General features: G+C 39.8%; 1 protein-coding gene across 17 annotated transcripts in view; it reads right to left on the reverse strand.

Moving 5' to 3' along the window:
- The window catches only part of HORMAD2 (HORMA domain containing 2), a 122,481-nt gene that overhangs the window by 79,857 nt on the left and 26,936 nt on the right, over window positions 1-15,688 (reverse strand). For 16 of the 17 annotated variants that reach the window (XM_036276227.1, XM_036276221.1, XM_036276220.1 and 13 more), the window contains 2 exons: window positions 10,132-10,195; window positions 9,586-9,622 (listed from right to left, as the gene is read on the reverse strand). In XM_036276227.1, coding sequence (XP_036132120.1) covers window positions 9,586-9,622; window positions 10,132-10,195 — 101 coding nt within the window. The remainder of the gene's footprint in view (window positions 1-9,585; window positions 9,623-10,131; window positions 10,196-15,688) is intronic. The other variant, XM_036276233.1, reaches the window with a different exon arrangement.

A 15,688-nucleotide genomic window follows, 5' to 3' on the forward strand; every position in this document is an offset into this window, starting at 1 on the left:
ATATATTCTTTCTGATTGGTGTTTCAGGCTTCTTAGGGTATATTCCTAGAAGTGGGATCACTGGGCCAAATGGCAGATCAATTTTTAATTTTTTGAGGTTACACCATATTGTTTTCCATAGTGGCTGCACCAGTCTGCATGCCCACCAGCAGTGTACCAGAGTCCCCTTTTCTCCACAACCTCGCCAACACTTGTTGTTTGATGATTTGTTGATGGCGGCCATTCTGACAGGTGTGAGGTGGTAACTCATTGTTTTAATTTGCATTTCTCTGATGATTAGTGATCCTGAGCATTTCTTCATATGTCTCTTAGCCATTTGTATGTCCTGTTTGGAGAGGTGTCTATTTAGTTCCTCTGCCCATTTTTTAATTGAGTTCTTTGTCTTCCTTTTGTTGAGCTGTATGTATCATTGGCAATTATGCTCTCCCATAGAGTGGGTTGCCTTTCCATTTTGGTGGTTGTTTCTTTTGCTGTGCAAAAGCTTTTGAGTTTGATATGGTCCCATGTGTTCATTTTCTCCTTTGTTTCTGTTGCCTTAGGTGATGTGCCAGTTAAAATTCTGCTGCGTACAATGTCTGAAATTTTGTTGCCTACATTTTCTTCTAGGATTTTTATGGATTCATGAGTCACATTTAAGTCTTTTATCCATTTTGAGTTTATTCTTGTGTATGGTGTAAGTTGATGGTCTAGTTTCATTTTTTTACATGTAGCTGTCCAATTTTCCCAACACCATTTATTGAAGAGGCTGTCTTTACTCCACTGTATGTTTTTGCCAACTTTGTCAAATATTAATTGAGCATATTGTCTTGGGTCCATTTCTGGGTTCTCTATTCTGTTCCATTGATCTATCTGCCTGTTCTTGTGCCAGTATCAGGCTGTTTTGATTACAGTAGCTTTGTAGTATAACCTGAAATCTGGTAATGTGATCCCTCCAACTTCGTTCTTCTTTTTCAAAATTACTGTGGCTATTCAGGATCTTTTTTGGTTCCACATGAACTTTAGAAGTATTTGTCCTAGTTCTGTAAAGTATGTCGCTGGTATTTTGATGGGGATTGCATTGAATCTATAGATTGCTTTGGGTAGTGTGGACATTTTAATGATGTTAATTCTTCCAATCCATGAACAAGGTATGTGCTTCCACTTTTTTATATCTTCCTCTATTTCTTTTTTCAATGACCTGTAGTTTTCTGTGAATAGGTCCTTTATTTCATTGGTTAAGTTTATTCCTAGGTATCTTAATTTTTTTGCTGCAATGGTAAATGAGATTGTTTTTTTAGTTTCTCTTTCTGTGAGTTGATTATTAGTGTATAAGAATGCCGTCAATTTCTTGATGTTAATTTTGTATCCTGCTACTTTGCCAAAATCATTTATTTATTTTTATTTTTTATTTTTTTTTATTCTCACCCAAGGACATTTTTCGATATTTCGTTCAGATAGAGTGGGTGGGAGGGAGAGAGAGAGAGAGAGGAAAACATTGACGTGAAAGGGACACATCGAGTGGTTGCCACCCGCACAACCCAACCAGGGCCAGGGACAAACAGCAACCGAGGTACATGCCCTTAGCAGGAGCCGAACCCAGGTCTCTCCGGACGGCAGGCCAACACTCTAACGGCTGAACCAAATTTTTGATGGAGTCTTTGGGGTTTTCTACTTATAGTATCATGTCATCTGCGATTAATGACAGTTTCATTTCCTCCTTTCCGATTTGGATCCCTTTTAGTTTTTCTTCCTGTCTGATTGCTGTGGCTAAGACTTCCAGTACTATGTTAAATAAGAGTGGCGAAAGGGGGCATCCTTGTCTTGTTCCTGTTCTTAAGAAAAATGCTTTTAGTTTTTGCCCATTGAGTATGATGTTGGCTGTAGGTCTTTCATATATGGACTTTATTATGTTGAGATATGATCCCTCTATTCCCACATCGCTGAGCATTTTTATCAGAAATGGATACTGGATTTTGTAGAATGCTTTCAGTGTCTATTGATATGATCATATAATTTTTATCTTTCATTTTGTTTATGTGGTGCATCACATTTACTAATTTGAGAATATTGTACCAGCCTTGCATCCCTGGGATGAATCCCACTTGATCATGGTGAATAATTTTTTTGATGTATTGCTGGATTCGTTTTGCTAGTATTTTGTTCAGGATTTTGGCATCTATGTTCATCAGGGATATTGGCCTGTAGTTTTTTCTTTCTTTGTAGTGTCTTTTTCTGGTTTTGGAATTAGAATTATGCTGGCCTCATAAAACGAGTTTGGAAGTCTTCCTTCTTCTTGAATTTTTTGAAATAGTTTGAGGAGAATGGGTATTAGTTCTTCTTTGAATGTTCGGTAAAATTCCCCCATGAAGTCATCCAGGCCTGAGCTTTTGTTTGCTGGGAGAGTCTTGATTACATCTTCAATTTCTTTTGTTGTTATTGGTCTGTCCAAGTTTTCTATCTCTTCCTGGTTCAGTTTTGGGAGACTATGTGTTTTAGAAATATGTCCATTTCGCTTAGATTGTTGAATTTGTTGCTGTATAATTGTTCATAATATTTGTTAACAATCCTTTGTATTTCTGTGGTGTCAGTTGTTATTTCTTCTCTTTCATTTCTGACTTTGTGCATTTAGGTTCTCTCTCTTTGTTTCTTGGTGAGTCTAGCTAAGGGTCCATCAATCTTGTTTATATTTTCAAGAACCAGCTCTTTGTTTCATTGATCCTTTGAATTGTTCTTTTGGTCTCCATGTCATTTATTTCTGCTCTGATCTTTACTGTTTCCTTCCTTCAACTTGCTCTGGGGTTTTCTTTTTGTTTGCTTTCTAGTTCTTTAAGTTGTGAGGTTAGATAGTCTATTAGAAATTTTTCTTATTTCTTGAGGTAGGCCTGTAGTGCTATGAACTTCCCTCTCAGAACTGCTTTCACTGCATTCCATAGATTTTGTGTTGTTGTGTGTTCCTTTTCCAAGAAATTTTTAATTTCTTCCTTGATCTCCATGGCAACCCACTCATTGTTCAATAACATGCTATTTAGCTTCCATGTATTCAAATGCCTTTGCATGTTCTTGTTGCAGTTGATTTCTAGTTTCATGTCATTGTGATCTGCGAAGATGCTTGATATGATTTCAATCTTCTTGATCTTGTAGAGACTTCGTTTGTGCCCTAATGTGTGATCTTTGAGAATGTCCCTTGTGCACTTGAGAAGAATGTGAATTCTGCAGTTTTGGGGTGTAATTCTCTGTAGATATCTATTAAATCCATTTGATCTAGCACTTCATTTACAGTCTGTTTCCTTGTTAATTTTTTGTCTAGATGATCTATCCAGTGATGTCAGCAAGTTGTTGAAGTCCCCTGCTATGATTGTATTGCTGTCGATTTCTCCTTTGAAGTGCTCCAGAAGATTTTTAATATATGTTGGTGCTCCTATATTGGGTGCATATGTTTACCAAGGTTATATCTTTCTGTTGGATAGATCCTTTCAATATTATGTAGTGACCTTCTTTGTCTCTAGTTATGGTTCATTAGTGACCTTCTTTGTCTCTAGTTATGGTCTTCATTTTGAAATCTACTTTATCAGATATGAGTATTGCTACCCCAGCTATTTTTTCCTTTCCGTTTGCTTGAAAGATTTTTTTCCATCCCTTCACTTTCAACCTATGTAAGTCTTTTATTGTGAGGTGGGTCTCTTGTAAACAACATATATATGAGTCATGCTTTCTTATCCAGTCAACTATTCTGTGTCTTTTTATCGGAGCATTCAAACCATTCACATTTAAGGTTATAAATGATATGTACTTATTTATTGCCATTTTTGTTTAGTGTGGTTATATTTTTCTTCCCATTTCTCCTACTATTACAGCAGTCCTTTTAGCATATGTTGCAGTGCTGATTTGGTGTTAATATATTCTCTTAGCCTTTTTTTTGTCTGGGAAGCTCTTTATTTGACCTTCTGGCCTGTAGTGTTTCTGTTGAGAAGTCAGCTGAGAGCCTTATGAGGTTTCCTTTGTAGGTAACCTGTTGTTTATCTCTTGCTGCCTTTAGGATTCTCTCTTTAATTTCTGGTATTTTAATTACTATGTGTCTTGGTGTGGGCCTGTTTGGGTTCTTCTTAGTTGGGGCTCTCTGTGCTTCTTAAACTTGAATGCCTTCTTCTTTCACCTTTGTGTCACTATTTCTTCAAATATATTCTCTAACCCTTGCCCATTTTCTTCCTCTTTGGGGACTCCTATGATGCTAATGTTATTACGTTTCCAGTTGTCCCACAGTTCTCTTAAGCTATCTTCCTGTTTTTTAATTGTTTTTTCCTTTTGGTTTTCTGATTGGTTGATTTTTTTTCTACCCTGTCTTCTAATTCACTGATCCGATCCTCAGCTTCCTCTACTCTGCTGGTTAGTCCTTCCAATGTGTTCATTTCTGCTATGTCATTCTTCATTTCCACTTGGTTGGTTTTCAATGTTTCTATATCTTTACTCATGGTGCTGATGTCCTTACTCATGCTGTTGAGCTTCCTCAAGATCATGGCTTTGAACTCTACCTCTGATAATTTGCTTAACTGCATTTCATTTATCTCATCTTGGATAGAGTTCTCTTGTTCTTTCATTTGGGATTTGTTTCTTTGTTTCACCAATTTGGCTATCTCAGTGGGTTTTGGAGCCTGCCAAATTTTCCATGTGGGTGTTGATGTTCTGCTGTTTGTGGCTCCCTCTACTGGGTTTGGATGAGCCTGTGTGGGCCCACATTAAACACCACTGTCAAGTCTTACTTTCCTGGGTAGATTTGCAAACCTAGGAAAAATTCAGTTATTCTCTAGCTTTTTCCTGGAGGCTAGTAGTCTTAGTTACTCAGTGCCTTGGAATGTAGCCCTGGTGTTCTGCGTAAGAGGATTTCCAGAGGGTGAGTCTATAGATGCTGGTTGTTAATGAGCCTCAATCTGCATTTCTTTGCCTCACCTAAGAAAGGCTGAATCTCTGGGGTTGCGGGGACTGCTTTCCCCCACAGCTCTGGAAAGAAGCACACTGGCCACTGTCCTTTGTGGCCACAACTCAGCAAAAACTTTGAGTGTCCTCCAAATCCCAGTTGTCCCCACAGAGTTCAAACCCAATCTGCCCTCCCTCTGCTGTAGCCCCCAGGTGAGTGGCTGTGGCTATTTTAGCGCTCTCTCCTGGCTCTCTGCGCTGTGGAGCAGGCTTGGTCTTTATTCCCCAAGGATGCTGCTCACAGCTAAGAATGCTACAGTCCATGGGCTACCAGCCCGCCAACCTCTTGCACCTCTGCAGATCCTACCAGTGTCCCTAGTTATAAGGTCCTGTCCTGCTGCTTTTCTGTTGCCTTTTTTCCAAGGATTTGTCTTTATTTTAAGTATTAATTCTCGTTTGGTCCTGGGAGATCGTCTGTGTAGCTTCCATTCACTCCACCTCCATTTTTACATCCTCTATGCATATCTTGTGCACAGCTGGGTCGAACAGGCCTCTCTGGTTCCCCGGCACCCTGCAGGTCCCGCAGGTAACTGGATCGCACAGTCCCTTTTGGGACCCGGCTCTATGCCTATGTTATGGGCTGCTGGGTCGCACAGGCCTCTCTGGTGCTTCAGCACCCTGCAGGTCCCGCAGGTAACTGGATCGCACAGTCCCTGCTGGGTTGCACAGGCCTCTCTGGTGCCCCCACACCCTGCAGGTCCTGTGGGCAGGCAGCTGGATGGCACCAGTGCCTCTTGGGCTCCAGTTTCCCACCAATCTTGAGGGCTGCTGGGTTGCACAGGCTTCTCTGGTGTCCCCGCACCCTGGGGGTCCCGTGGGCGGGCAGCTGGATCACACAAGTCCCTCTCGGGCTCTAGCTTTCCACTGCTCTTGTGAGCTGCTGGACCACACAGGCCTCTGTAGAGCCCCAGGTCCCGCCACTGGTGGCTGGGGAGTGCTTCTGCCCTGTGGGGCTCAACTCCTGCTCAGCTTTTGCTGTAGTTTTTGGGGATGGGTCTCAGCTGCTGGTCTGTGATTCTGTTGCCTGGGAATGGATGTCTGCTCCCCAGCCTTTGTTGCTGGGGGTATATCTCAACTCTGATTGGGCTGCTACTGTAGGGGATGGTGCTGGGCTCCAGACTGTTTGTGGCTTCTGCGAACAGCACCTTGGGAGCTCCACTACTGTGCACTGGTCTGTGTTGATAAAGTGTCCCATGGTCCAATGGTGTCAGGTGCGCTGGTGGGCTCAGATTGCTGGGCCCTAGCCGCTCCCACTGCCTCCTCCCAGGGAAGACCCGAGATCTTTCAACATGGTGGGGCCCCCCTGTAGCGCAGGGAGAAGCACCCTGAAGAGCCGCTTACTGTGGTAGCTGGCTGCTCCCATCCACAGCACAGGAACCTTCTGCTCCACGTCTCTGCACTGCAGGAGTTTGATCGTCCACCTTCACATCCACTCACACTCTCTCACAGACTAGCTCACTCTCTCACATACTCACCCTCCCTCCGGTCCTGCCCACCATCATCCTGCATGCTTATTTTATTTTATTTATTTATTTATTTATTTATTTATTTATTTATTTATTTTTTATCCTCACCCGAGGATATTTTTCCATTTTTTGTACAGATAGAGCGGGAGGGAGAGAGAGGAAGGGAGAGAGAGAGAGAAACATCGATGTGAAGGGACGCATCGAGTGGCTGCCACCCGCACGACCAACCAGGGCCGGGGACAAACTGCAACCGAGGTACATGCCCTTAGTGGGAACCGAACCCGGGTCTCTCCGGACCGCAGGCCGACGCTCTAACCGCTGAGCCAAACTGGCCAGGGGCTGCATGCTTATTTTAAAGAAACCAAGCATAACACAAAGTGGGACAAAAGTAGGTCTACAGTTGTTCATAGGGAAAATAATACAATAATTAATAATAATACAAGAATAAACTGTGTGTCACGTATTCACAATTGCATAGTACAGTTGTGCTCCACCATGTATAAACAAAGAAAACTAAAAATCATCCCAAATTTGACCAGAAATAATCATCATCTTCAATGGAACATCTTTTTGTTGTTGTTGTTGTTAATCTTCACCCAAGGATATTTTTCCACCGATTTTTTTTTAGATAGAGTAGAAAGGAAGGAGGGAGAGAAACCTCGATGTGAAAGAGACACATAGATTGGTTGCTTCCCACATGCGCCCCGGACCGGGGCAGTGGATCAAACCTGCAATCCAGGTACAACACGCCCTTGACTGGGAATCGAACCCAAGACCTTTCAGTCCGCAGGCTGACGATCTAACTGTTGAGCCAAACTGGCCAGGGCTACTCAAACTATTTTAAAAACATTATTTCCACCCAGGCCGGTTTGGCTCAGCGGTTAGAGCGTCAGCCCACGGACCAAAGGGACCCAGGTTCTATTCCAGCCAAGGGCACATATCTCTTTTTTTTTTTTTAAATCCTCACCCGAGGACATTTTTCCATTTTTTGCACAGATAGAGTGGGAGGGAGAGAGAGAGGGAAACATCGATGTGAAAGGGACACATCGAGTGGCTGCCACCCACACAACCAACCAGGGCCGGGGGCAAACTGCAACCGAGGTACACGCCCTTAGCGGGAACCGAACCCAGGTCTCTCTGGACCGCAGGTGGATGCTCTAACCACTGAGCCAAACCGGCCAGGGCAAGGGCACATATCTCAGTTGCGATTTGTCCCCGGCCCTGGTCAGGTCCTGTGGGAGGAAACCAGTCCACTTGGCTCTATCACATCAATGTTTCTCTGTCTCTCTCTCTCCCTCCCTCTCACTCTGTCTGATGATAAACGGAAAAATATCCTCAGGTGAGGAATAAAAAATTTTAAAAAAGGTTTATCTTTGCCTTAAACAAGCCCTGTTCATTGTTTATTTTGTATCTAGGATTAACATACCTTTGAAACAACAACCCTCAATCTCCTTAATTATCCTGTAATCTAATCCCCACATTGCTCTCTTGAACCTTCATGTAATCTTCCTTAGTTCCCTCCTTAATCTCAAATGCGTTAAAAAGCAAACTGCAAAACTGTTTTTCTTAGAACATCAAATAAACTCTTATAAAAATTTTCTACAGGTTTGGACATTTTTATGTCCACAAATGGCAAAAGTGGGATTTACTTAAGACTGATTCCAAAATTTGAGGTCTTAAGTATGTTGTACTGACCCCCAATGATGGACACAAAGGAAGTGTCCCTAAATGAATGGATGAAGGAGAATGAATGAGCACCTCTCAATATGCTGGTGATAACCTTCTCCCCCTCCTCAACCTATCCAAACACCAAGGTTTCACATCGAGGTTTCTCTCCTTCCTTCCTTTCTACTCTATCTAAAACTTCAAAACTCAAAAGTTATTTTCTCCCACAGATCTCCCTTTTGCCCCTCACTGTATATAACCTCTCCTTTTCCATACTTCCATTACACACAATCCATATCTTTCCTCTGACATGCATCACTTTCTGATGAGTATTATGGTTACTTATACTTGTGATAGAGGTGATAGTTAAAATATGGGGGGGGGTAGTATTTAACAGCCCAATATGGCACAGGTACTAACTAATCAGAAAGGATGAAAATTTAGCCCTGGAGCTGGGTTTCTGGAAGCTCCCATGGGCCAGGTTTGCTAATCCTTTAGTTTCTTGATTGTGGAGATGACTGTGAAGATCCCCAAAGAGCTACTGGTGGGGTGAGAGGGAGACCATTGTGGAGGTCATTTGGGATCTCAGAGAAGCAGTTATTTACCATCTGGATACAGAATATTTTAAAAAACAGGTACAGCTGGGCCAGTATATAATAACTGATCAACCATGTGTATGAATATCATTTATCTTCTGCCATGGTCTGTAAGTTCTTTAAGTGCACAATCATATATCTGTTTCATTTTTGTATCCCTCAGTTCCCCAGGTCAGTACTGAATAAAAAAGAAAATGTACGTATGCAACGAAATAATCCAATGTAAGACTTATTCACTTCAGGATTTCTTAAAGAAACAGAAATTGAGGAGTAAAAAGAAGACACAGATGAAGAAAAGGGGGGGGAAGCAGTGATAGAAAGTTGATTTATATATATCTTGTCTTTTCAACTAGGACTAGAGCCTCTAATTTTTACACCCTTATAGCTGTCTTGGGCAGCAAGAAAGATCTGATGCACTTAAAATTTAAGCTGCATTTCTAAAAAATTTGAGCTACAATACTAGCTATTTTGAGGGAACAGGTTTATATATATGCACCAAACATAGTTAACAAAATAACCAACACAGGATAAAAACGGATTATTTAAATCCATTTTTGCCTTTCATATCTGCACATTGAATCGCTACTATTTTGAACATGCTCAATGTGCTAAAATGCCAGATTCTTGTCGCCCCTCTCCCACATCCTGTGGATCTCTTCCAGTGACTTCAGAGGAAATTCTGTGGTCAAAATATATATGAGTATGTAAAAAAGAAAAATGAGGGTTTCTAGTTGATGTAAATGAGACATCAATGGGACAACAAAGACATAAAATAAAAAGAAACTTGTTCATGAATGCAAATGTATGCACTGGTACAGTGTTAAAACACAACAAAATAAAGGCTAAACTTTTTTTAAGGGATAAAAGATAAGTCTTTGATCCTAGTGTAAATGTTAAAAAATTCTTACGTATTTCTTTTCCATAGCATCAAAACAACCTTGAATCCTGTCAAGAAATAAATGTTGATGTCAATTTGAACTAGACGCAAAGCCAAAAAAAATTCCAAGTACAGAATTTACATTTTTTTGCTTTGAAGTACATTAAATTGATAATCATTTACCTTTCCCATTTAATCAATTTTTAAAACTCTCACTATCTTTTAATATGTTGATAGAAGTTTATAAATAATAGGTAAGTAATTTTGAGGTACAGAATCACATCTTATTTTTCTTGTTGGCTCCCATACTATTTAGGACACTGACATGCCTATGATGAGTAATCAAATATTGTTTGGTATTTTTCTTTTTTTATAGAAGTCTATTTACTACACAAACAACACCAAATCAGTATCTTAAAATAACACTGAATAATTGTTACAAATTTATAGAAAATTATTGTTTTAAATAAAAGACAGAAATTGTTTTAAAGAAATGATGTTACCAAATAAAGTCTTATGGGTAATTTCAGGCATGATAAAAATAACATTTAACTTCTGTAAAATTTCAGTTACTTACCATTTGATAACATGCAGTGACCCAGGACATTTTTTATCTTCTCGGAGGATTCTTAAACTGAGGTCTACAAAAATAGAAACAAAGTCTATTTTCAATAAATGACTGCTGTACTAAAATTGTCCATTCTAAATAAAGGTATTTCCTTTAACTATTTTATTTATATAACTTAGTTTTATAGCTTATAAAAATATTTGGAATCTCTAAATATCTAAAAATAAATCATATGTGGATTATTTGGAGCTGATGGTAATCAAGACCCAGCTGACTCAAGGTAAACTTTTACCTTTCCTTTAACTGATTAAAAGAATTTAGACAGAGGGCCTGGCCCAGAAAGAGAGCTATTATCAGAGAGAACTTGAGGGGTGGGGGATCCTTACCCAAGGACATTTTTCCATTGATTTTTAGATAGAGTGGAAGGGAGGGGGAGGGAAACATTGATGTGTGAGAGAGACATAGATTGGTTGCCTCCCTCACAAATCTGACCAGGGATTGAACCTGCAACCCAAGTATGTGCCCTTGACTGGGAAGGTTGCAGGTTCATGCCCTTGACCTGGAATCAAACTTGCGACCCTTCAGTCCTCTGGGCTGAGGCTCTAACTGCTGAGCCAAACAGGCCAGGGCTATTAGCGATAACTTTTTATCTGAAAGACTTATCTTCATAACAGGGAAAATATCTAACAACCAAACACCTGCTCCTCTTATCTTCCTGTGAATTGCCCTACTTCTCTTTGAAACTCCCAGGCCCTTATCCCATTCCTTAGCTCTGGATGGCATATAAGCCTTAATTGCCTGACTGCCTTTGCTCTCATATTTGCATAGGGCACCTGTATATACAAAATTAAATTTGTTTTTCTCATGTTAATCTTATGTCAATTTAATTATTAGACAATTCAAGGAATCTAGAAGCGTAGAAGAAAAAATTTTCATTCCCAACAGTAGCACAACTAAATTGCTTGCAAAATCAATTTGTGTCACTTCTTTGCTTCTGTTGAAAATTTTTTTTTTTTTTATTCTCACCCAAGGACATTTTTCCATTTTTTGTTCAGATAGAGTGGGAGGGAGGGAGGGAGAGAAACATCGACATGAAAGGGACACAATGAGTGGTTGCTACCCACATGACCCAACCAGAGCCAGGGACAAACTGCAACCGAGGTACTTGCCCTTAGCGGAAACAGAACCCGAGTCTCTCTGGACCGCAGGCCGACGCTCTAACCGCTGAGCCAAACGGGCCAGGGCGCTTCTGTTGAATTTTAAGTAATCATAAGGTAATATTGAGACCATCTTCATTAACCAATTTAAGACATACACCTCAATCTCAAGTCACTTCTCTGATATTTCTCTTCCTATCAGTGACAAAACAAATAAATATTTTCCCACAGATTATTCTCAAATATTGATTTCCATCTGAAATTCAACTACCTTATAGTTAGGTGTGAACAAAAAAAGCAGCTCTATAATACATTTGACAAGTCCAGTGACTAAAAGTAACCTCATAGGGTGATCTGATTGATATCCTTGTAATTAGCTAGTTATTAATAGGAAAGAAGCAAAGGGAAGGCCAGACATTAAAGGCATGTAATTTGGGCAGCTTCACCAGGAAGCTACAAATTTACACTCCCCAGGGAACCACTAGCCTATTCCCTGCAAAAACACTGGGGAAAAGGACCCAACAAAGGAAAGATAGACGCATGCCCAGTAAAGTTGGGGTAACAAAGGAAAAGTACTTGCCTGTCAGTCAAACCTGTGGACAAAGATGGTTGACCAAAATGGGTGTGGCCACTACAAACAGGCAAAAATTTGGGAATACATAATCCCCTAAACAAAGGAGTTCGGTCTCTCTTGTGGACCCCACATGCAATGAACTAATGAACTGCAGCAGGGAAACACAAGCTAAGCTAGCCTGATGTGGACTGCACCCGGCTCCAACATGGTATGGAAACCCTGGCCCCTTGCTCTGATTTTAGCTCTACTGAAGTACTAGCTACACTTCTATGACTGGATTAAGGGCAATGGAACTTTGGAAACTCAGGGATTTAATTTCTTGCAAATAAAAATCCCTCATTTTCCCTTATGGGTCTCAGAAAATTCCTTTTCTCAGGTTATCCAAGTCTACCCCCACTAGCCAGAGGAGACCAGGCCTTTTCCCCTTCATTAACATGATCATAAATTCCTAATTGGGCAGGTCATGGTGGGTAAGTAAACCCCAGGTATATAATTTCTTTAATAAAAGGTTTATCTTAAGCAAGCCTTGTCCATTGTTCTTGTGCATTTAGGTTAACACACCTTTGAAATGCCAGAGGAATCCTTTTTCCAGACCCCTAAAGACCTAACCACTCTCAAGAGTGGTTAACTATCCTGTAATCCTATCATAGAAATTTCCTGCCTTGCTTTCTCCCACCTTCATGTAATCTTCCTCATGTTCCCTTAATTCCTGATGTGTAAAAGAAATTGCAAAACTGTCATTCTCCAGAGCATTTGAGATCTTGCTTTCCAGCATGCTGTCATTTTGACTCAAATAAACTCTTATAAAAATTATCTATAGGTTTGGACATTCTTCTGTTTTGTTTCTTTTTTTTTAATTTATTTTTGTTACAGATGTTTCTCCTTTTTTCCCCACTGACACCCTCCTCCCCATCCCCCCACCCCCACCCCAGCTTTGTTGTCCATGTCCATCAGTTATGTGTATAGGCATATAAGTTCTGTGGTTTATCTCCTCCCCACCCCCACCCCTTCTTCTGAGGGCTGTGGGTCTGTACCCTACTTCCACATCTTTGAGTCTATCTACCCTGTTCCTCAGACTGTTATATTAATTATATTCCACAATTAAGTGAGATCATGTGATATTTGTCTTTCTCTGCTTGGCTTATTTCGCTTAGGATAATACTCTCCAGGTCCCTCCACATCGTCTCAAAGGATAGGAGATCTTTCTTTCTTACAGCTGCATAACAACTCCACTGTGTATATGTACCACAGCTTTTTTATCCATTTGTCTACTGATGGACACTTGGGCTGTTTCCAGATCTTAACTATTGTAAATAGTGCTGCTATGAACATGGTGGATACATATATTCTTTCTGAATGGTGTTTCGGGCTTCTTAGGATATATTCCTAGAAGTGGGATCACTGGGTCAAATGGCTTGTTTTGTTTTTTGTTTTCTTTTTCTTTTTAAAAATTTATTTTGCATTTTTTTTCTCATTGTTGGAGGTTTGGACATTCTTATGTCGACACAGGGAAGAATAGAAAATTGTATAAAAAGAGTTTTAGTTTAGATCAGTCCAAAATCAATCACTGACTCATATATGACTTTGCATATGTCACTTCACCTTTTCATATTGTTTTCTTATCCTAAAATGTATGTCACCTCTACCTCTATTGTGGGATATTAAAATTATTCCATGTTCTTATAACATTTAAGGGTTACAAAAAAAGAGAATGACATAGGAGTATTGAGCATTTTTATGATGCATGCTACTTTAAGTACAAACATTGAGAGGGAGACAAAAACTGTCACAAAAAATAAAGCTATAGGAATGGTATTACCCTACTCCCAACCTCCATGCCTAGAGTAATGACTGGCACACAATAAGTGCTTAATTGTGTTAAAGAAAAAAACCACAGGCCTAAAATGAAGTCAATTGTACTAAAAGTCCATGATACCAAACCTAGATTTAATACTAGATCTAAATGCAGTTTTAATCTCTCCCAGAAATATAATCTTAATCAGCCAGTATAAAATTTTCTGGTCAAGCATCAGTAAGGTAATCTGTCACTATGGGCCCTCTCCATCCTCCACAGAAAGAAGAGACAATCTTCATGATAAAAACCCTTCCCATTATCGTCCCCCAAAGAAAAGATGTCTGGTACAAAAAATAATCCATTCTTTTGTTTGTTAATAGCGTCCTTGCTCCACCCTTCTTCCTATAAATAGCTTCCACTTTGTACAACCCCTCAGAGTACTCTTCCAGATGCTGGATGGGATGCTGCCCAATTTATGAGTTACTCAATAAAGCCAATTAGATCTTCAAATTTTGTTTTTTAACAGTTAACTACCCAAAACATGTCTTTTTCCAATTCTATGTTCTAAACAAAAGGGGAAACTATAATTATGTGCTATCTATAAGCATATTTACTATTATAGATTTATATCCAATAAACCAAAAAGAAAGGACATAATGCATGTGAGGTTCTCATACTTATAAATATCTTGCTTTTGTGTTTATAGCATACAAGTATTTCATTGATGCCCATGTAGAGAGTAAAATGTTGTTTAATAAAATTAAATTGAGCTTGGCCGGTGTGGCTCAGTGGATTAAGTGTCGTCGCATGGACTGAGTGGTCCTGGTTCAATTCCAGGTCAGGGCACATGCCCAGGTTGTGGGCCAGATCCCCTGTAGGGGGCATGCAGGAGGCAACCGATTGATGTTTCTATCTCTCCCTTCCTCTCTCTCTAAAAAAATCAATAAAAACATATTTTAAAAAATTAAATTGGAACGAGGTCAAGGTATATAATTAAATACAGATATAAGACATTGAAAGTAAAGTTAGATTTTTAAAAATAGTTATGTTACAAGGACACTTGTAGTCCTCTCTGTTTATTTTATTTTTTATTTTCAGAGTATGTTTATTAAAACTGAGACAGTGAAACAAGAAAGGACTTAGGATAGAAGCAACAGGAGAAAGCCTAGGCGAGGCTACTTTGGCTCTCTAGAAATGTTATAGGAAAGAAATGAGCCAACATTGAGCTATTTTTAGCCACTGGAAAGTTAGAGAAAAGGGGCCACGGAGACAAAGATCAGGGGGTAAGCCTGGGTCGAGCTGCCACTGCCCACTGCTCCCCTGGTTGCAAGTCTCATGGAGACCTTTAGAGTTTAGGAGAGAAAAGTAAGGATACACACCTGAGAGGGAAGAAGGCATGGGCATGTTCCCAAGAGGAAGAGCTGGGCAATTACTTGTCAAATGATAGTTCCCACTTTAGTAACAAATCAGCAAGATTTTCTGAATTGTTTTCACAATCCAACTTTTTAAACAAATAATAAGATTTTGAAAAATTGAGGAGTCCTAGGCACATTTTTTTTTTTTTCTTAATTCAACAGAAGGAAAGGAGCCAGAGAAACGGCTTGTAATATGTGAAAATGAGATCATAACTTTAAGGACACAAGAAACAAAAAGGCCCTGGCCAGATAGCTCAGTTGTTTAGTGTCATCCCAATATACTAAAGCTGCGGGTTGGATCAGGGCACATACATACAAGTATCAACCAATGAATGCAAAAATAAATGAAACAACAAATTGATGTTTCTCCCTCTCTTTCCCTCCCTCTCTCTCTCAAATCAATAAATAAAAAATACCCAAAGAAAAGAAATAAAAGGAAGGAAAATTGAGGACCTGGCAATTGAGAAAGGACTAAAGCTGATTAGAACAATGATTGTCTAAATATCCATGCTAATCAACAAATGGGTTTGGTTTTTACAGCATATTTACATATATGTTAATAGGAAGAAGAGTTTTTCACCTGGCTCCATTAAACTTCCTCAATGCCAAAGTATAATTTAAAGAA

The sequence above is a fragment of the Molossus molossus genome, unplaced genomic scaffold, assembly GCF_014108415.1.
Source record: "Molossus molossus isolate mMolMol1 unplaced genomic scaffold, mMolMol1.p scaffold_m16_p_22, whole genome shotgun sequence".
NCBI lineage: Eukaryota > Metazoa > Chordata > Mammalia > Chiroptera > Molossidae > Molossus > Molossus molossus.